The sequence below is a fragment of the Myodes glareolus genome, chromosome 4, assembly GCF_982192425.1.
Source record: "Myodes glareolus chromosome 4, mMyoGla1.1, whole genome shotgun sequence".
Classification (NCBI taxonomy): domain Eukaryota; kingdom Metazoa; phylum Chordata; class Mammalia; order Rodentia; family Cricetidae; genus Myodes; species Myodes glareolus.
In genome coordinates this window covers 83,395,449-83,417,417 of record NC_142029.1, presented here as the reverse complement: position 1 = coordinate 83,417,417, position 21,969 = coordinate 83,395,449, and the positions used below count along the sequence as shown (strand labels likewise).

At 49.3% G+C, this 21,969-nt stretch overlaps 1 protein-coding gene across 2 annotated transcripts; it reads left to right on the top strand.

Annotated features, from left to right (window-relative positions):
• Nucleotides 1-5,352: 5,352 nt before the first annotated feature.
• Cib2 (calcium and integrin binding family member 2) lies at nucleotides 5,353-21,942 on the top strand. 2 transcript variants are annotated; one of them, XM_048417302.3, is made up of 6 exons: nucleotides 5,353-5,563; nucleotides 10,621-10,655; nucleotides 16,598-16,709; nucleotides 18,046-18,193; nucleotides 20,649-20,844; nucleotides 21,228-21,942. In XM_048417302.3, the coding sequence occupies exons 1-6, from the start codon at nucleotides 5,513-5,515 to the stop codon at nucleotides 21,247-21,249; spliced, it is 564 nt and encodes a 187-aa protein (XP_048273259.1). In that variant the 5' UTR covers nucleotides 5,353-5,512; the 3' UTR covers nucleotides 21,250-21,942. The 2 variants fall into 2 exon arrangements, with proteins under 2 accessions (XP_048273259.1, XP_085544898.2); XM_085688772.2 differs by lacking the exons at nucleotides 5,353-5,563; nucleotides 10,621-10,655 and adding an exon at nucleotides 13,041-13,157.
• Nucleotides 21,943-21,969: the final 27 nt, after the last annotated feature.

Sequence of the window (21,969 nt, the reverse complement as noted above, 5' to 3'; positions counted from 1 at the left end):
AACTGACAACATTCAGTCAGTGTTATTGGGCTGGCTCCAAAGGAAATAGGACTCGCTAAGATCTGGGAGTTTATGCAGTCGGTCCACCAAGAAGCTGGGAATCACCATCCATCTCCACGATCTTCCTTCCCTTTTCAGACTGCAGCATGGTGACGTAAGAGGGTCGGGAACACAGGCTCAGCAGTCTCACTTCATCTCTTCTGTGCTGTCACCAGCGGCTACAACGTCATCAGGGCTGGCCTCCTTCTGCTGCATACCCTGGACCAGTCATTCCGGAAACCATCGTGCCCCATTCTCCTCCTGTGAAAAAATACAAACATGCCCTCAACCCGTATTAAAACAGGGCCAAGTCCTTTCCATAATCCTGTGCAAGGGTTTTTTCCAATTTGCTTTAGCAAAGGTCACTCTGGCGCCATCATACCAAATTCTATCCTTGGCAGATTGCTCATGGGTATCCCTGTTCAAGAAGTTTAGAGTAAAAACGGTTTAAGGCATTCTGTGACAACTGAGGGTATAATTCCCCCATTTTTATCTTTTGAAGTTGAGTTTTTAAGGAGTCATGGGGCACGCTCCAGAATTCCTTGTCCTTGAGGATTATAAGGAATGCCTGTTTTTTAGTATAAGGAACACTGATCACATTGGGCTCCCTACCAAAATATCGCCTAGATTCCATCCAGCTATTTTGCAGTTTCTGAAAATCAAAGTTCGTAAGCTATCTTTCTAACCCGAGCTCCAAAACTCGCTAGCTGACAGGTAGTAATTTGCTCATTTGCCTTTTCACAGACCTTCGTCTGGGCAGGGCAGAGCTTTACAGAACTCTCTGCAACTGTGCCCTACTGGGGACCTGGGACCTGGGACCTGGATGCACTGGTCTCTCACTGCCTGCTGTGTCTGGGGGTGTTGTAATCTGCTGGCCTGGTCTGTCTCCTGGGTACCCACCCTTTCAAGAGACAAGCTCTGCCCACTCCCACCCCACCCCCATCCCCGCCCTTCTGCGGATCTCCCACCTCTTCTCCAGTCCTCTCTCTCTCCTGCTCTGTCTCTGTCTCTCCCCTCCCTTCTTCCCCCTCCCCTTAACTACCCCTATTTCCCTTTCCTTTCCCCCTCCATAACCCACTAAATAAACTCTATACCCCAGCTCTCTCTGCATGGAATATCTGTCTCTCGCCTGCTGCGGTCTCCCACCCGCCAAGGAGACCCACCAAGGCCTGGCCCACTATTGCCCCTCGTGGGACCGCCGCCATTCATGGCACCAGTCTCGGGTCCCATCTCTTTATGAATGATAAGGGGCGAGGGGGTCGGCAGGTCACGCTCCACAGACCAGGACAAGTGGCTTATTTTAGCTGTAGCTTAGGTTCCCAGGTGCAATGGCTCTGAGACCACCGCGTCCACAGCTAAGCTAGCTGGGAACTCAGACAGGTAGGGCCATACTGTTTTCATTACTCCTACTTTCCTATCTTAAATCTTGTAATAAAAAAATCTAGAAAAATTCCTGCATCCCTCTCCTCTGCTAAAAGCTCTTGATCTACCCTTACAGGTTACTCCCTCACCAATAGCAACTTACAACCAACCCCACTAGTAGATGATAAATATCTGTAATCCATAGAATGACCAAAACCACCCACTCTACCTCTTGGGAGTGTGGGTGTTGTGTTCTTAAAATTACTTCTTTTTGTCTGGGGGCAATGGCATCTTTAGGGGACCCTGAAAAAAACTGAGATAATGATCATGTCCTGGGGGAGATAGCTGTAGTCCAGTCTCTGTGATGGGAAAGTGCAGGGCTTATCTGAAGTCCTGGCTGGAGTAGTATATAAGACTAGACCATTTTAACTAACCATTTTGAAGTTTTTGTGAGCAGTTTTTAGTCCAAAGCTGATCCTTGGGAGGTGTTTGTCAGATTAGCAGCATTGCCACCATCTAGGTGGAATAAGCGCTGTGGGGCCACATCATCCTTTTGGGGACATCAAAGGTCTCTGTTAGGAATGGTCACAGTTCACTGCAGAAACCTTGAACATTTTAAATGTCTTAGGCAGCAGATCTCAGAGAGGTTAAAGGACCACAATTCGTTAAGTTCATTCTGGGTACACAAACTTAACTCCTAGTTACCTGCTTCAGACTCAAACCTGAAATCACGTGTGGGAATATATGAAGCTACTTCTAAAGTCAGTTTGTACTCCATGTGACCATTACCATCACGACAGAACGTTTAAATATATATGTAAAAATCTTATAAATTTTGAGATAGTTATACCTTAGGAAAGTTTTAAAGAGTCAAAATAAATTCAATGGATTATGAGATTAATGGCAATAGAATAGTCCCTTTACTTTGTTTTTTTTTTCTGTACCTTACCTCTCCTGAGGTGACTCTTCTGACATAAGACAGAGATTTTGGATTTTTTAAAACAAATCACTTAGATTTAGAGAAGGAAAAAAAAAACATACTCTACCTCCAAAGCCAGCTTTAATTTTTAATTGAATTGGAACTACAAAAAGACCATTTGCCTCATATGTCTGTAGATAGCAGTAGAAACAAACATTTGAAAAGATTTATGAAATTTTATCCCGTTGGACGTGTGCTATGCCATTACACCAATTTGCTCTTTTCCTTGGGACCTTTTCTCTTGATGATCCATCTTTCTTTCAATGTTTCATTTGTCCAATGGTCTTCAGATTTCTTAGTTGGATACTTTTATTCTTCTAGAAAGACAAAGGCAAAACCCTGCCCCAACACTAACTTTGGGGAGTTTTCCTTTTTGTCAAGTTATATCTAATCAAATGAAAGGCATTTGTTAGTCTTAGCAGTTAGTTTAAATTGAATGACCATGCTGTTTGATGAACTATTGCCTCTCCTGGTCAAGAGGTCTCTCTTGTTTGAATCTAATCTTTGTCAATCTTGCTGGTGTCCATACCTTTTCTTCTTCCATGGAAACAAAGGCAAAAACACTTCCCCAACATAACACATATCCTGGTTTCCATTCTGAGGTCAATGTATCTTTAAAGTATACTGGTTGATTTAATTCAGCAGTTTTTTTTTAATACTATACAATCTCTGCAGCTGTCATTCCTTTATCAAAAACATTAGAAATTTAAAGTTAATAAAGCATTATGTAATCTATCTCTTGGGAGTCTTTAATACTCCTTTCTGTTTATTAAGCATATCTTTTAAAGTGCAATTAGATCTTTCTATAACTGCTTGTCCTGTAGGATTGTGCGGTATCCTGTAATGTGCTTCATGTTATAATATGCAAAATACTGTTTCGCTACTAGAAATATATGTTGGAACATTGTCTGTCTTAATTTGTATAGGTATTTTTCTCATAATGACTTTAACTGGTGTTCTTTCTTGTGTGGTAACTGGATAAACTAAGGTTGGTTTTCTAATAACCTTGGGCTCTTCCTCTTTAGTTTCAGCATTCCATGGTGCAGTAGGTTCTGGTCTAAACTCCTCTGTCTCTGTGTGAGTGCTTTTCTTAGTTTCAATAGTAGGTTTTCTGAGGCTTGTATCTTATCAGTCAATTTTTTATATTTGGCACAAATATCAACCCCCTCTTTTTTTTTTTTAGGTTTTTCAAGATAAGGTTTCTCTGTATAACAACCCTGGCTCCTGTCTGTCCTGGAACTGACTCTGTAGACCAGGCTGACTTCCAACTCGGAGATCTACCTGTTTCTGCCTCCTGAGTGCTGGAATTAAAGGCGTGTGCCACCTGACTCTAGGCTTTGTTTCTTTCTAAGGGGTTCCATGCCCAGTTGATTGTACAGTCAATAAATCTGTATGTTTGCCTGCCCTAAATCTCCTAAATCCTGATGATTTCGATCGGACTGAGATGCTGAAAGGGTTTTTTTTTTTTCTTACAACGCATTTAATTAAAGTCCCAAGAAAGCATCACGGTCTTTATCACACTTCTCCAGATCTAGTAGGTTATTTGAATTTTCTCAAGAAGGGAGAAAAAAAAAACCAAGCAAACTCTATCTTCCTCCCCGAGGAACCTGGAGGGCCTGAGATGCCTTACACACTTAAGGTCAAAGGTTAGGTGCTTGCCAGGCTTCAAACCTTTACACTACCCCGTCACCTTTTCCTGCTGGGGATGGAACCCAAGGTCTCCTGCATGCTTTGCAAGTGCTCTACCACTCAGCTACTTATCCTGGCCCCCAAGAGGGTTTCAGTGGTCAGGGTCTCAGACCTGCTCCTCTGCAAAGGGCTTGGCAAAGGAGAAGGGCTTGTCCAAGTGGCAGAAGCAGGCCCTATCTAGGTTCTCTTATAACCAGCCTGGCAGAAATGAAGATACTCTAAAGAGACTGTGTGTGTGTGTGTGTGTGTGTGTGTGTGTGTGTGTGTGTGGTTTTTCTCGAGACAAAGTTTCTCTGTGTGACAGCCCTAGCTGTCCTGGAGCTAGTAGATCAGGCTGGCCTCGAACTCACTGAGATGTGCCTGCCTCTGCCTCCCGAGTGCTGGGATTAAAGGCATGCACCACCACTGCTGGGCTCTAAAGAGACACTTGTGATTGTCAATCAGACTGTTAAAAAAAAATGGACTCTTAGAAAGGGATTTCTTTTTCTTTTTTAAGGATTTCTTTTTCTTTTTTAAGTTTTTTTTTTTTAAATTAATGTCTTATTGTATAGACCTGGCTAGCTTAGAACTCACTATGTAAACCAGGCAGGACATACGTGAACTCACAGCGATCCACCTACTTCTAAAACAATATTGGGTCAGTGGTGGGCGCACCTTGACCAGGACTGCTTAGATTTGCACATCCTTAGCCCTCTAGTTTTTGATCTTAGTTTAGGATTCCGAAGGCAGACTTGGGTTCACTGGACCTCTTTGTCCCTCTTCCCAATGCGACCACGTTGAAGAAAATTTCCTTTTTCTGCTTTTAACTTTTAAGTTGGTTCTTTTGATTGGTTTATTGAGGACGGACCTGACTTGGGAAGTAGGTTGTGACCTCGCCAAACTCAATAACACTTTCATTCTCAATCTAGGACCACACACTCCATCAGAGACCCCAGGATTGTGCCAATTCTATCACACTGCTCCATGGGATTTTCCTGCCCACACTGTTCTCAGGCATGACCCTGCTGGGTGGTCAGGAGTCAGGCAGCCCTCCGTGGCCACCGCTTGGCCATCCCAGTGCACTGCAGTAGCATAGACTGACTGTCCCCGGGGAGAAGTCACCTCCCTGCGCCGTCTAGACTGGTCTGAGGCCCCGCCTCGTTCCCGCCAGTCTCTCGTCCGCCCCAGGCTCGCCTCTGGTCCCGCCCCCGCCACGCCTCTGGCCCCGCCCTAACCCTAGGCCCGCCCCCACTCGGGCCCCGCCTTCGCCTCCCAGCCCCTGCGTCCCTCCCACTGAACTGCGGGACTGAGCCAAGCGGGCCAGGCTAGGCTGGCGACGCTGCCCGCCGCCAGGCTGGCAAGGGCCGCGGGCACCGCGCTCGGGGCTCCAGAAGCCGCCGATGGGAAGCGGCGCTCAAAAGGGTGAGAGACGACGCCGCGGCCACATATAACGCCGCGGCCACCATGGGGAACAAGCAGACCATCTTCACTGAAGAGCAGCTGGACAACTACCAGGTGAGCCAGGCGCGTCGCGGCCCCTGTAGTCCTCCCCCCGAGGCCTCGCGAAAGCGGAGTCACTAAGGTTCAAACCGTGCCGCTGCCTTCGGCGCGCAACGTCACCTTGGGTGGATGACTTCCCCGCGATGAGCCTCAGTTTCCCAGGCCGGGAAATGAGAACATTCCAATTAGAGGATTCTGTTAAATGCGCCTCACCCCGCTTATCTCCCTCATTAACCTTCTCACCTGCCCTCTCAGGCTGGACTCAAGCGATTCGTCCCAGCAAACGGGGTATGACCCCCATTCCAGAAAGGTTTTGGAGTAGGGGAAGGACAAGAGGCCCCAAATGCAGTTACAGGTTGGGGTGTGTTGTTTATCTGTTGGGGGTTTTTCTATGGCTCTAGCATAGAAATAACTGGAGGAAGGAATCTACATAGCCGCATCTCTCAACTTACGTTGTGCTCCCAGTAGCCACTCTTACCCCAGATTCTGCCAGGTTCGGAGCTAGTTATTCATATCAGTGCTAGTTATTCATATCGGTGATCTCAAAACCCCCAGCCATGTGAAGACTTTTCTTTGGTATAGGAGGAAAGCTTATCCCCTGACTGGTCCAGAGTCTTGACCACCTGCCTAGTTCACCTCGGCTGTGGTAGCCACCTCCGACCCCCATGCCCACATTCTGAACCCTGTACTCCATCTGCCTTAGTCAGTTTTCCCCACCGGCCAGGTTCAGGCCGTTTTGCTGGGGCATGGGATGCCTTTCTCACACCTCTAAGTAGTGCCTCCCATCTTTCAAGGCCTCACTGTGAAGTCTCTGTCTACTCTAAACAGATTGGGTAGGAGTGTTTCCTCGTGGGTATTCATTCCTACCTTAGATGTCTGTAACTGTCATGAACATCCAATTAGTACATCCAGTGCCACCCAAGTGATAGGTAGACTTTGTATTGAAGAAGAGCCGAGCCCTATTGGACAGGGAGGACAATAGGAAGGGAGCTCTCGCTTTGACTGAAAGGTCCAGAAGCGCGCAGAGCATGCACAGGGCCTTGGGAAATGAGGATTTTGCCCAGAAAGTTCTAGGAGGCATCATTCTAGGTGGAGGCAGATGCAGGCAAGGAGCTGAAACCAGAAAAGAGTGGCCTGGTGACAGTGGGGAGCCTGCATCTCCACTCAGACCAGCCTGGCATTGGGTTACTAGTCAGACCCTGTCCAGTGTTGAGTTCTGATCCTTTGCTAGACACTGCCAGAGAAACGAGAGCCATGAAACACGAGAGCCACACATCTCCTTGCCTCTGGCTCTCTTGGATAGCCAACTAGGGCTGGGTAGGGGCACCGGAGTTCCAGTCCCCTTCCAAGTAACCCTGGATTTCCTGGACTTTACAGTCACACCATCTTCCCTTTCCCAAGCAAGATACCCTACTCTCTGCTCCCACACATAGGGTCCACTGCCCTCCCCAGAACCCACCGCACGCCTCCGGCCGCTCCAGCTCTTTGCTGTCCTTCAGCCTGTGTTTTCAACTAAGAACAAGCCCTGTGACTCGGCCTGCTTTGCCTCTCACCTTGAGATCCCCTGCTCCATCTCAAGAACTAGACCCTGGCCAGCCCTCTGACGTCTCTTGGAGACCGAGGTCTAACTGGAGCTTCCTCCCCTACCTAGGGTCCTTGACTCCAACCACAATCCTTGTCTTTTGTCCCTCTTTTCTTCTTTCTCTCCTTCTGTCTCCTTCTGCCCCAGTTTCTTCTCCCTCCTCCCTTCATCTTTCTTTCAAGAGAGGGCATAGACCTCACTATGAAAATCATGGACAAAGAGTCGGATTGGCTCTGTACTAGCCGGGCCCCCATAGGAAACCCCAAGAAACCATTCAGTGGACCTGGATGAATGTCCCAACATAAACATTATGCCCAGCTCTAGCAGGGAACTTTCTAAAACACAGGTATAGCCACCTCTCTCCAGGTAATTCTGGTGACTTGGGATGATGAACAGACTCGGAGCAGGGCTCAGCCTAGCCTGCTCTGGGTTCAGCTGGTCTCCAACCTCAGGCAGGGAGGGTTCCTTGACCTCACCCTGGTCCATTCACCTGGGAGTACTCAACAGGCCTATGACACATGTACCTCTCCAGTCCTTTCTCTGGCCACTGAATAGTTCCTACCAAGTAATGTTGCTGTCTACACCTTGTCTAGGCACAGACGTGGCTTAAGAAAGGAAGGAAAGAATAAACAAACAGATACAACATACTGGTCTAGGAGGGCAAAGAATTCCACATAGGGAGTTTGAAATCCTGGGTTCAAGTTGTAGTTGGACAGCTGAGGCTATGGGAGTGAGGAAGTTGGTGTTCTCTTCTGGTGAAAATCCTTACTAATCCAGCTATGTGTATGTCACAGGGTCGTTATGGGGATCAACTAAGGTCATTCTGGAGCCTGACCTCCAGCCGTGTGGTGATTGTTAGGACTCTTCCCAGGCTGGGCGGGCAGAGCCAGAGAGGAGCAACCTCTCCTTCGGATGAGCCAGATAGCGTCTTGGCTCCTGACTGCTACTGTAGGCAGGCCAGGTAGGTAGGAAGCAGATGCTAGACAACTCTTGAGTAGAGAGAGAGAAGGAGGGGGTTCAAAGTGCTGCAGAGAATGGGGTGGGGAATAAATAGGTGACACATATGTTTGGAGGCAAAATTAAGTCTTGATGGAGTTGACTTCCAGGCTTCTGCTAGTAACTACAGATCCCAGCCTGGCTTGCTAGGTGCTTCCAGAATCCTAAGACTTCAGTTATCCCAGTCCAGGCCCCCAAGACACAGTTTTCAGATCTGTAAAATAGGTAGATGATGCTTGTCCCAGGGTAGTGCTGAAGATGAGATGAAATTGGCCATTTAGAGTCCCTTATGCAAGGTACCTGGTAACTGCATGCTGGCTGTGAGTAGTTCTCAGCCTGGGCTATATTTTAGAATCACTGAGTGACTAGGCATAAATGGGAACCCTGGGGGGATTGGACCTAAGGTTGTCTGTATACTGGCACTCTACAATTGATCTATACCTCCACCCCTAGTCTTCTTTTCACTTTTAGCACGTTTAGACACTAAGTTGCCCCAGGCTGGTCTTAAACTTACTGTGTAGTCCAGGCAGGTTTTGAGCTTGTGATCCTCCTTGCTTAGCCTTCTAAAGAGTTGGTATTACAGGCCTGTTTGGAAGGATCGAGTGGCTTGGAAGATCACTGATACCAGGGAGGACCCAGGGACTTCCCATTTTCTTGGTCTGAGCGGTGGTGAGGTCCAGGTATTTTAAACTGCTCCCAGGTGGCACTATTCTGGTAAAGAATTCTCTTGCTAGTAGGATCATTACCACTGGGAGAGCTTTTAAAATACACATTACCACCCACGGTTTTTGACTCGGGAGTTTGGCCCAAGCATCTAGAGTTCTACCATATTCCCAGGAGGTTACTGCCAAGGCGCCGTTCCTTAAAGATCAGTGCCAGGAAGGTGAATCTAATTGTGCATAGGCGGCCAGGATGCATGGAAACTTTCACACCTTCTGCCAGCAGTGCTCTTGAAGGGTCTGCATATTTTCTTTCTGACTTGGGGTATATGTAGGAGGCGCAGAAACTGGGGCCAGGACTCCCTCTCCTCTCTTCTAGTTCTGCGACAAGCCTTTCCAGGTTAGTTAGCAGAGCCCTGGTCCTTCAGAAGGCGGAGCTCGTCCTCTAGATAGGGCATCTGTTCCTCAAGGCTCAGCTAGTTGTCTGTGCTGCCTGCTCCTGGATCTGAGAACAGCCAAGGGTCCAGCCCCTGAGCCCTCAGCCTGCCTGAGTCTTGGTCCTGCTAGATGGGGATTTTTCTATCTGCATGGGGCTGCTGCTTCCCAGCCTGAGCCTTTCCTGACCCCTACAGAGGTGCCATTGACAAAAGCAAAGTTGAGCCCTCCAGGGGAAACCCCTGAGTTTCCAAGATGGGCACGGCAGCGTGGAATCCTCTGTCTGTCTCCGAGTAGACAGCAGGTGGTACAGAAGAAGATTCCCTGGGCTTCATGGGAACCTGGAAATTCCACCCACCTTCCTCTTTGCCTGTATACATAGGCAGCAAGGAAAACCCTAGCTGTTGTTCACATAGTGTGGACATCCCCTTTGGCCCACCACAATGTGCAATCCAAGCGGCCTGGTGTCTAGCCGCTCCAGGTCTTCCAGAGCCAGCCAGGCTGTCGGTACGCCTGGGCTGTGTCCATTCGCCCCCTCATCAGTGCAGCTCTGCTTAGCATAAGGCCCCAGGAGGCCCTGTGGGCTCTGGGCTCTGCTGAGTCTGAGGCCTTCTTTCTTCACGCTACAGCAGTGGGCAGAGGCAGAGAAGGCAGCCAACAGGAGATAAATGAAAAAGCCCGGCGTTGATGGGCATTTTAAGTCCCTTTAGGTCACTTTCACTTCCTACCACCTAGGCCTGGCATAGTAACCATCATATGAGACTCTCATCCAGACAGACAGGTCTCTAAAGAGTCTAGAGGCTACCTTCCCATCCCCTGCTTCTGGGGTCTACCACTCACACTTCAGGGCCTCCATTTCTCTAAAGCTTCCTCAGTGTGATGTCCCTTGTTCCTTCAGCCTGAGGACACAGATCGTATATCTGGACCATCAGCCCCCAAACCCAGGACTGCTGCCCATGGTGACCCAGGCTGTCCACTTTATACTGCCTGCCCACGTGAGGCCTTGCTCGCGGTGCCTATGGTGGTGTGCCAAGGCATCCTGTCGATCCACTCTTGAGTGGTCTCTGGCTACCTCCCTGCTCTCCCACATGATAACCCCTGACCTTCAAATCTACTGTGGCCATCTGTGACTCCATGTTCCTCTTTGCTGAGCACCCACCAATGTACCACCCAGCCCTACCCCCCTCCCCCATGTATTTCTATCCTGGGCTCAGTTGGTGTGGGCAGAGGGTGGATCGAAAGCTTCTGAAGGTATCGTCTGGACTGGAATTAGCTGTCACCTCTGGGCAGGGCCAAGAATGGAGTAGTAGGCACTCTTCTTCCTTGGGTCCTAGGCTGTTGGATGGGACCCTGGAGCTGTAAGGTTCTAAGGGTCCACCATGTGTGTTTTCTCTCCACAGGACTGCACTTTCTTCAATAAGAAGGACATCCTCAAGTAAGTGTGGCTTCTCGTCTACATCCTGGGACTAGGGCTGTGGTACGGGTGGGGCTGTGGGCCCCCCGTGTGGGGGCTGAGCGGGGGCTGAGGAGGAGTGTGGGACCTGAGTTCAGGTAGGCCTCAGGCATACATCAGGGCTACCGTTTAGATTGAGGAGGCCTCACTGCTCCCTGGGCACATATCCTTCTCCTGGGAATGGGGCATCGGCTACATTCTGAACTCTGAGATAAAGAGGCATAGTCTCATTCAGTCCTCACTAGAACCTTTTAACAGAACCCTGCTCACCCCATTTACATACGGGACTTTGAAACTTGACCCAAGTCACAAAGCCAGGATCTGGAGAAGTGGCCTTCTAACTCCAGATCCCTGTCCCTGGCTTTTTTTTTTTCCTCTTGGGGCCTGCTACCACAGGGGACACCTTCGTCTTTTAAGATAGGTGCTCTAATACTCTGGTCTCAATAGCTGAGATGTCAAAAAACCAAAGACATGCCTACCACCCCTTAGCTGCTTACCAAGGGTCCCCAGGACAGCTCTTCTCCCTGTGGGTTAAGGAGGGGGTCCTGGACAGGAGAGACAGCAGCATTGGATGTCTCAGACCAGTGAGCAGGCATTACAGGATGCTAGGAAACCTGCCGCCCTCGCAGGCCCCTCTACCTAGGCTATCCGGTGTCACTAAAAGCCAGCAAAGTCTCAGGATCAGTTTCCCTGGAGATCGATGCTCAGGCTGGGACAAAGCCTGGTGTAGCCTCCCCAGAGAGCTGTGTTGTCGTTTGTCGTTACCCTGACTGACCACTCTGTGTGGACAGTGCTCCTCCTCCAGCCTACCGTTCTGTCTTGTCACTTGAGTGGGCAGAGGATACTCTATTTTTACTTCCTGGGGGAGTGCAGAGCCCCCCCAGACTTGGTCTCAGGCCTGGCTGTCCTTCTACATTCACAACAATGGGGTTCTATGGCCTCAGTGAGGTTTGGTCCCCCAGAACCTCACTTTCTGGGGTGCTGGTACCACTATCAAGGGGCAGTAATCCAAGGTGTGTCAGCTGACCCCTGGAACTAGCCTGTCATGGGGCTTTCTGGGGCTGACTCTGACTTCCAGAGGCACACGTCTTACCGCATTAACCCTGTTATGTGTACTCCAGCCTCCTCAGCATCTCTCCCTGCTGTGCGGATGCAGAGTCTGAGCTGCTAGCATTCCGATGCTCACACTGTTTCTATTCTGGTCTAATTCCTTGCCACCCCAGTACTTACAATGTCCTTAAGCCAGCCCAAGCTCTGTAATGAGGCACAGCAGCTGGCTTCCCCAGAGAATTCAGGTGTGGTGCCTGTTAGCCACCAGTGAGTGTGTAAGGGGTGTGGTAAAGGAAGGAGGACTGGCCACAGGAGGGCGGTCCAGGCTGGCAAAATACAGAGACAAAGGCACAGGCCTGCATCCCCTTCTAACCCCTACCATGCACTAATCCTGTTGGGTTCAGCAGGGTCTTAGGGAAGAATGGCTTAAGACCAGGCCAAGAGTTGGAGCTGGTCTGACAACCTTTGGGGGTGTCTCTGGCTCACTGGCAAATGAAGGGTTCTTGGCTCCCCACAACCTTAGATTCTTAATCTCCACACAAGAGAAAAGAGGAAACATCAGGTTCCCTCATGGGCAAAGGAACCTGCCTGGAAGCTGGACACCCTGCCTGAGCCGTTGCCTGTCTTGTTTTGAGGTGACACCTCCAGCAGAGGCTCCTGTCACTGATCCCCATAGCCTTACCAGGTCAGCCTCTCTCCACGGCCTGCCTCTCAGTGAGGCCCGGAGAGGGCAAGGATCAGCGACCACCAAGCTGTGTACAGCAGGCCAGTGACAGCCAGGCTGGCCAGACCCTGCCTCCGCTGGCCTGCCCTCCCCTCCCAGGGCTTGGATACAGCCTCCTCCTTTTCCACCCCCAGCTGCCTGTTTCCTCGGTAAGCTGCACCCTGAGTACTGACCAGATGGCAGGGAGGAAACCTGAGCAGGAGGTTCCTCTGTCAGTGGTTTGGATCACAGATAACCATGATCAGGCTCAACTGCTCGCTCTACCAATAACCCCAGTAGATCCTGTTACTCTGTACATACAACTCTTCCCTGCCAGCACTGAGGCGATGGGCAGCCTACCCCACCCATCCTCCCACTTCCTGTGGGCCAGAGCTTAGATCTTCCATTGTCCTCAGTTACACTTCATTCCTGAACAAGTGGACAGGAGTCCTTGTCCCCTCAGTCAAAGACAAGCTTGTCCAGTTGACACCCCAAGGCACCTGCCAAGTGATTACTTCATTGTATTCCTTACTTCCTCAACCTTTTAAACATTTCTGTAATCTATTTTAATTTCTTTTTATTTTTTTTCTATTATACATGAAGAGTCTGAAATTTAACTGCCTGCAGGGTCCAACCTGCACCGTGAGCAAAGGAAGAGGGCCAGTCTCTGGATCATTTCTGAGGAAATAGCTGCTCCAAGCCCCAGCAGGACCAGCAAACAGATGCACAATGTACAAATCTTTCAATTTGTAAATGTTGGCAAATAAATTTGAAAATTTAATTTAATCCTTTCTTTTCTAAAAATTTAATGTATTTAAAACCCCATGTGGAAGCCAGGCATTCATGTGGGCTATCAATTTCTGACTTTTCAGAAGAATTGGTCTTTCTCCCAATGATTTTAAATGCTGTGTATCGTAGATTACATCTCATTAATATTTGGGTTCCACTCTTCTCTGAGTCTGGCACCAATGTCTGTTCTTTATGTTCTTTTAGGGGGCGGGCTGGGCAGGAGGTAGGAAGTTAAGACAGATCTTGCTATGTAGGGCTGGCAGGTTTCAAACTTTCACTGTTTCGTTCTGGTGTTTCCTTTTGGGTCCTGGGATGAAGGGTTGACTTTTGCCCCTCCCTCTGTTGGATATTGGTTTTTGAGACAGGGTCACCCTGTACAGTTCAGGCTGGCCTCAAACTCAGAATCCTCCTCCTGCTTCAGCCTCCTTAGTGGTGGGAGGCTCTGTTAACTTCCTGAAGACACCCCGGTGGCTTTTACATTTGGTTCCATGCAGCTGGAGTGGCACAGTTGTCATCTGGTCCTGGCTATTATGATGGCACATACACAAATCTTTTTTAATTCAGTGGGGGAAGGGGTGACAGAAATGTAGATCTTTCTCCTCTCCCTCTCTCCTCTCCCTCCCTATTTCCCTTTCTTCCTTCCTTCGTTTCTTCATTCCTTTCCCCCTTTCTTTTTTTTCTTTTGGTGATTTTCCTCCCACAGTGATTTGGGCTTTCACATTCTCTGTGGAATTCCTTAAAAATTTCCATCATCGTTTTGGTTGTTTTACTTTTTACTTTTTAAGTTTTTTAAAAGATTTATTTCATGTGAATTAAGTGCTTTGTCTACATGTATGTATATGTAGCTCGTGGTTGCTTGGTGCCTGCAGGCATCAAAAGAGGGTGTTGGATCTCTGGAGCTGGAATCACAGGTGATTGTGAGCCACAGTGTGAGTGCTGAGAACTGAACCCAAGTCCTCTGCAAAAGCAACAAGTGCTCTTAACTGCCAAACCATCTCTCCAGCCCCAATTTATCTTATTTTTTAATTATGTATATTTGTGTGTGTCTGTGTGAGTATGTGCCATGTGTATATGTCCGAGGAGGCCAGAGGTGTCACAGGTGGTCATGAGCTGCCTCATGTGTGTGCTGCCACGCTAACTCAGATCCCATGGAAGCAATATATCCTCTTGGCCTCAGGGTCATCTCTCCAGGCCCTAGTTGTTTTTACAACTGATCTGTATACCAGGGCAGAACCTGGCTTTTCTTCTCGGGAAATGCTCCCCACCCTTTGGGAGTACCCATAGTTGATCCCACACTCACCTCTTCTGAGGAGTGTCTGGCAGACAGACAAGAGTGTAGAAATAGCTAGTTTGACTCTAGGTGATTTGTGTACATATGTGTACTTGGGTGTGCATGGGTGCACATGTTGTTTGTTTGCTTCTTTGTTTTGAGACAGAGTTTCTCTGTGTAGCCCTGACTGTCCTGGAACTCGCTCTGTAGACCAGGCTGGCCTCATATTCAGAGATTCACCTGCTTCTGCCTCCTGAATGCTAGGATTAAAGGCGTGTGCCACCACTGCCCAACTGCATGGGTACACATGTATGTGTGGGTGCATCTGTGTGTGCATACATGTGGAGTCCAGAAAACAACATCAGGTGTTATTCTTCAAACACATCCACCTTTGTTTTGAGACAGAGTTTCTCATTGGCTTGGAGCTTACTAAGTGGACTGGGCTGGCTGGCCAGTCCTCGGCGATCTGCTTGTCTCCTACTCTCTAGCGTTGGGATTATAGATGTATATGCCAGGGATTGAGAGCTGCCTCAGAGGTTAAGAGCACTTACTGTTCTTGCAGAAGACCCAAGTGCAGTTTCCAGTGCCCCCATAGTGGCTTGCAACTGTCCATAAGCATGTATGTGATATACATACATAAATGCAGGCAAAACACTCATACACATAAGATAGAACAAATGAATATTTAAAAACTTGAATAAACACAATGTTAAGATTTTTTTAAAAAAAAATCCAATTATTTTTGTCACCATACCTGACCTTTTCTTTTTTTTAAGATTTATTTATTTATTATGTATACAGTGTTCTGCCTGCACGTATGCTTGCAGGCCAGAAGAGGGCACCAGATCTCATTAGAGATGATTGTGAGCCACTGTACAGTTGCTGTGGTCTGTGTATCAAGGATAGTCTCTTTGGCCTACCAGATAGTTTTATAAATATTGACCTTGAAGTTCTAGTTTGTGACTTCAGACAAATCTCTCAGTGCTCAGTTTGCTTAGCTGCAAACTGAGGTCATAGTGTGTCATCTGCACAGTGATGAACAGGGGATTAAAGTGACTTGTGTCAAGCACAGTGCCTGAAATATAAAAACTCCTTTTAGAAAAGAACATTTATTTATATATGCGCTCACGTGTGTGTGTGTGTGTGTGTGTGTGTGAGAGAGAGAGAGAGAGAGAGAGAGAGAGAGAGAGAGAGAGATTGTGCATGTAGAGGTCATAGGACATCTTGTGGGGGTTGGTGGTTCTCCTCTCCCACATGTAGGTCAGGGATCAAACTCAGGCTGTATGTTGACAGAAAGCACCTTTACCTGTTGAGCCATCTTGCAAGCACAGCATAGAAGACTTAAGAGAGACCAAGTCAGGGCAGAGAGGGGACTGGGAGGGAGGGAAGAGGTGGAGAGAGACAAGAAAGAGGGAGGTGGGAGACAGTTGCCCAGCTGGGGAGTGAGGAGGAAGTACTACTATAGAGAAATTGTAACATGAGGGGGCCGGCTTGTTGGGGTTTCTGTCCCGCCCGGTACCCCACAACCGGCAAATCCCAAAGAGAAATCACACACAGGACTCCATAACGTTATAAACTGATTGGCCCATTAGGTTAGGCTACTTATTAGCTCTTATAACTTATGTTACCCCATTATCCTTATCTATGTTAGCACATAGCTCAGTACCTTTTCCAGCGGGGCAGCTTACATCTTTCCTCTTTGGTGGTCTGGGCAGAACTGCAGAGGAAGTTTCCTGCTTCCCAGAATTCTCCCAGTCTCTTTGCTCCACCCCTCTTCCTGTCTGACTTTTCCGCCTATACTGCCTGCCTGGCCAATCAGCGTTTTATTAAAATGTGATTGACAGAATACAGACAATTCTCCCACACCAAGAAATAGTGGTGGTTCTCGGATGCGTGTGTTGGAAACAAGTAGGTCTTGTCATTAGCACATGGATTTGGGCAGAACCTGCTTGCTCTCCAAGCTATGCCCATTGTGGGCACAGCAGACAGCTTCCTATTGCCCCTCACTTTGTCCTAGATGAGGACAGTTATTTCAAGCCTAGACCGGATGGCACTAGGTCACTGGGGCTCAGGGCTGGCAACTTCTAATGCTTTCCCTCTGTTCTCTCAAAGACTTCATGCGCGGTTCTATGAGCTGGCCCCCAACCTCGTCCCGATGGACTACAGAAAGAGTCCCATCGTCCATGTGCCCATGAGCCTCATCATCCAGATGCCGGAGCTCCGGGTATGTGAGAGGCCCCTGCTGGGGGGTTAGAGCGTGGGGTTAGAGGCAGGGAGTAGAGGCCTGCCTGGCTCTACCCACTGTGAATATGTTGCCCCAAGTGGACTGCTGAAGCTCTCTGCCTCAGTTTCCCAATATGCACTTTGCATAAATTATGTAAAATTTGTATAAATTTGTACTTTGCATGAATTATAGACTCAAGTGGGGGCTTGGTAAGTGTACTGTGGATTTGTGGCTGCCCACTGCCCAGCCATTGGCCCGCACCCGTCTGCATGTCACTGTGTGGAGTAGCCTGGGCTGTACGTGGCAGCCCTTAGTCTGCTCTTTCAGGTCATTTTTCACTCTTCTTGTTTGGTCATGGATTCTTGGTCATCTCTAGTGGCACAACTCAGACTCAAACTTCCTGGGAGTCTTTTTAGAATGCTCATTTGGATTTGGGCCATGTAGGGTGGGGTAGGCGGCTCCCAGGGAGGCCACTGTGCAGGTCCTCAGGCCACCTGCACATTGAGGGTTTCTGGCTTTCTTCACACGGGGTGTAGAAAGGACACTCCCATAGCACTGGGCATAATTCCACAGGGCTATGGGACTTGGCCGGCCTGGGATGGATGACTTAAGGTAGGATAAGAGAACTACATGGTGTCCCCTTTGGCCTGCATTTCAGCTCTGTCCTGAGAGGTGACAGGCACAGGCTTGGCCCTGGGAAGCACTGCCTGTCCCTGAGGGAGTGGGAGACCAGGCTGAGTGTCATGGAGAATGTGAGGCACTGTAGGAACTGTATTTCCAGGCCTCTTGGGCTGATCTGGGCTGAGCAGCTGTGGTGGAAGAAATGTGGGCCCTGGCTGATTGGGCGTCACCGGAAGGAGTAGGGGCAGTGCTGGGAATGAGAACAAATGAGCTATGTGGCTGGTGGCTTCAGCGCCACCTCTTGCTGCTTGTATTGGTCCAATTATCTGACACGTGGGGGCCTTCCTTCATCTCTCACCTGTCTGACCTGAATTTGCCTGATCCGAGGACTTCCTGGAGTGGTCGTCTTCTTTTGCTGGAGACACAACTCAGTTCATGGAGGAGGGAGCCTGTGTATGTGCCTCAGTTGGCATGCAGGCGCTGCTCAGCTTGCTGTGCTCGTGTGTGGGCCCCGTGTAGCATGAGAGCATGCTTGCTGAGTCTGGTCCTGGATCAGTGCCTTACACACTCTAACTTGGCAACTCCTCCAACGACCTGTTAAGTAGCTGTGATTATTGCCTTGCTCTAGAGGCTACACACGCATATTGTCACAGGCTGCTTTCAGACTGATCCTTGGCCCCTGCCTCACCTCAGTGATGGCTGTGCTTGTCTTCAGGAGAATCCCTTCAAGGAGAGGATTGTAGAGGCTTTCTCTGAGGATGGCGAAGGAAATCTCACCTTCAACGACTTTGTGGACATGTTCTCTGTGCTCTGTGAGTCGGCACCCCGAGAGCTCAAGGCAAATTATGCCTTCAAGATCTATGGTAAGGAGGGGCTGGCAGCAGGGCAGAGCTGAAGTGCTGAAGGGACCATCACATGAGCCATTGAACCATCCAGTTGTTGCTGGGTACACTGAGGCTGCCCTCTGAGGAACATCTGCCCCAAGGGCACAGATCATGCCTGAGACATATCTTCAGCAAGAGGGGAGACTTTTTCACCCCGGTGGGCATAAGGGTGGGAAACAGGGACTAGAAGACCATGGGAGATTGGTCCCTGGACACAAGAGGACAGACACCCCAACAGAGTGCACAGTAAAGCTTGACAAGATGATTAAGGTTTGGGATGTGGTGGGAGGAATCAGGAATAGAGAAGTCAACTAGGCTGTAGGAGCCTGGGACTAGTGCTCAGGATTAGGACATTGCAGGGTTCAGGCAGGGAAGGGCAGTTGTATTCTATAAAGATCACTGGGAAAATTTTAATTGTGAACTAAAAATGTCAGGCTGAATCTGGGGTCCAGACAGAAGCTCTTCTGGGATGAGCCAGTTGGGGAGGGAAATCCACAAGAGTCCCCCTCACAGGCCAGAGGTAGGGTCTCCCCATTTCCCTACCCTGCGGACCCACTGGCCACTAGGGGGCACTAGACCCACAGACTTCTTCCATAGCTAATTGGAGGCTACCACACTGTGTCTGAGTCAAATCCTTACTGAGTCAGATCACTGAGCCCCAAGGAGGGGTTTGAATTTTTACTGGACCAGATGAAAAGACTACAAACCTCCCCGCACCTTTGAGAAGCTGGTGGATCTCAAAGCAGCGGGCCTGTCGAGGGCTGCCTATTCATCTTATGATTATTTCAAAGGACTTTGGTTGAGACACATGGCGCAACATATTGCGTTTGCATGTACTAAAGCCGACCCCGCCTGTCCACCCTCCATATATGTACCTCTCAAATCTCACCCATTATCCCTCAGTCTTGGACCCCACAGTGCTGCCCCTGGTAAAGGTTGTTGTCTTCCTACAGGAAGAAAGTGCAGAACTCATGGAGGTCTCAGGTTCTTACTGTTCAGTTAGCCTAGGGTTCTCTCAGGTCCACTAGCCAGATAATGGGCTTTTCCATGGAACCTTCTGCAGGCCCTTCAGGAGCAGAGATGAATCCCACTTCATGCCCACTGTGGCGGCCTCCACAGACAGGGGCAGCGGTGGCCAGCTCAGGTTACACTGAAGGGCTTCTGTTCTAAGTCCGACTCTGGTCAGGGTTGTGACCTCAGGGAGGTCCTTGTCCTCTCCAACTCTGTTTCTTCAAGTAAATGAGGAAGAGTTACTCTTGTCTTCGTCACTATGTTCACACCAGTCTAGTAGGCAGCAGGCATTCAGTGGGAGGGACCCTCTGTCTAGACAGTGATGCTTGAAGAAACTTGAAGGCCAAGTGGGTATCTGTTGGGAAAGCTTTAGAGGCCCGAGAAGCCAAGTGCACAGAGCTGGCAGCTGTGCTGAGAGGGCGGGAAGAGTGGTAATCAGGATGAGTTTGTCCACGGCTCGGGCCCACAGAACCACTGTGTTGTTCTCTGGAGACACTGGTTGTGCCCCTTGCCCAGGAGACCCAGCTCTGCCCTGTACTCTGTGCTCAAAGGCCTTCCCTGCTCTGGCCTCTCTCTAGGGCCGTGGTTCGCAACCTCCCTAATGCCGTGACCCTTTATACAGTTCCTCATGTTGTGGTGACCCCTAACCATAAAATTATGTCACTGCTACTTCATAATTGTAATTTTGCTACCGTTATGAATTGTAATGTAAATAGCAGATATGCAGGATATCTGATGTATGACCCCCAACAGGGTTGTGGCCCACAGGTTGAGAACTGTTACTCTAGGGAGCTCCTGCATCTCCTGACTTGACTTCTGTTTTTGTTTTTAATTGGCAGATTAAGTTATACATACTTACCACATACAGCATGACATGTGTGTTAATTAGCCATGTGTGTCTGGAAGCCTACCAGAGGTGATGAGGTGCCATTTAGAAAATGTGGGTCTTAGGGTCAAATAGACCTAGTCAGAATCCTTGCTCCGTCCTGACCGGAGCTCTGACTTGGACTCAGGCACTTGGTTTCTCTGGGTCCTGGCTTCCTTGGCTCTAGGAGTCCACTGTGGGGTGAGGCCAGGAAGGCTTTTTGGCTTCAGTGGGAAGTTCTCAGGGTGCTTCAGATTTGGAACTGTTTGGGATGTGGCTATGTGCACCCTCATTGTGGGAGTTTTGGGGTCCCCAAATGTTAACTTGTTCACTGTGGATGTTTAACATATGTCTTGCATGTGAGCCTGTTGGTTTCAAGGGCCCCACTACTGTCTGTGTTCCTAGCGCTATCCCGGGGCACTTGAGACGCTGGTGGAGAGATCAGTGTGGTCAGCTGGGAGGGAGGGAAATGATGGACAGGGTACCCCTTTCCTCGAAGTCCCTGGGAGGGACTCCGCCCGTCTTGACCATCTCTGTTCACTCTACCTAACCGCACAGACTTCAACACGGACAACTTCATCTGTAAAGAAGACTTAGAGCGGACGCTGGCCCGACTCACCAAGTCAGAGCTGGATGAGGATGAGGTAGTGCTTGTATGTGACAAAGTCATCGAGGAGGCTGACCTGGATGGTGATGGCAAGCTGGGCTTTGCTGACTTTGAGGACATGATCGCCAAGGCCCCAGATTTTCTCAGGTACTGTTATCTTGGGGCCTGGGCTTGGGTTGGATAGGCCAGAACATTAGGGCATTAGGGTCACAGCTGGCTGCCTGGTCTCATGGGACCCCCATGGGGAATGATGTATGCAGGCCTGAAGTAGCAGTTTGAAGCCCCGCTCCCCAGATGCAGAACTGCCTCTTACATGACTATTCATGTCATGAGAGGGATCTAGACCTTCCGTGGTGCCTGGGAAGGATCTAGACTCTGGAGGCTGGAAACTGGACACCTGCCCCTTCTGAGCCTCCTGTAATGACTTCTATGCAGCGTCCCTGAAGGAGATGGCCAGGGTTAGGTGAACCTTTCCCTGTGGAGCCTTCTGCCCGGCCTACAGCCTCTCACCCTCTCCCTTCCCTTTGCAGCACTTTCCACATCCGCATCTGAGGACACTGCCAAGGCCGCAGGGGCCGAGACATCTGCCCTCTGACCTGCTGTCTCCGCAGGTATGGTTTCCAAGCACTTCAGCAAAGGAGCTGTAGCCTCTGGAGTTCTCACCCATGGACGTTTCCCGTGGCCCTCTCAGCAAAAACAAAAACCAAAAATGAAAAACCAACCAACCAACCAAACAAACAAACAAAAAAACAAATAAAAAACTTAACAGCAATGAGGTTATGAAGAGCAGGACCCTTTGCAGGGCCCCAGTGGTTCACCCACAATATCAACGGTCCCCCTGGGGGCCCCCTCAGCCGTCCCCTCGCCCAGTCCTTTTCTCACCTAGCAGTGTCTTCCTAGGAGGGGAAGGTGGGAAACCTAGTGGGGGGGGGCTGGATTGTCCACATGCTGGGCAGACACCCAGTCACCCAGGGCTAAGTGCAAAAAACAAACAAAACAAAGCAAACAGAGACTGAGGGTTTAACAAGCTATGCAATCTTTTACTAAAGCCAAGACTGGGCTGTCCCCCATGCCTCCCCCACCCTGCCCTTTCTCAGTGTGAAGCTGTAGAAGCAGTGGGTCCAAAGGGCTCTGCCCGTGTCCTGAGCACTACCCTGCCCACCCTTCCCAACGACATGATGTCACTGGTGTATGCTGACCTCAGGTTTGTGAATGCCTAGGAATAAAACACTTTTGTGTCCTGCACTTTCTGCGTCTGTCAGCCTTAGGAAT

Excerpts from the sequence above, each read along its gene's own strand:
- Cib2 (XM_048417302.3), top strand. The coding sequence starts at position 5,513 with ATGGGGAACAAGCAGACCATCTTCACTGAAGAGCAGCTGGACAACTAC. Across the intron at positions 5,564-10,620 it reads AGCAGCTGGACAACTACCAG|GACTGCACTTTCTTCAATAA; the intron begins GTGAGCCAGGCG and ends TTCTCTCCACAG. Across the intron at positions 16,710-18,045 it reads TCCAGATGCCGGAGCTCCGG|GAGAATCCCTTCAAGGAGAG; the intron begins GTATGTGAGAGG and ends GCTTGTCTTCAG.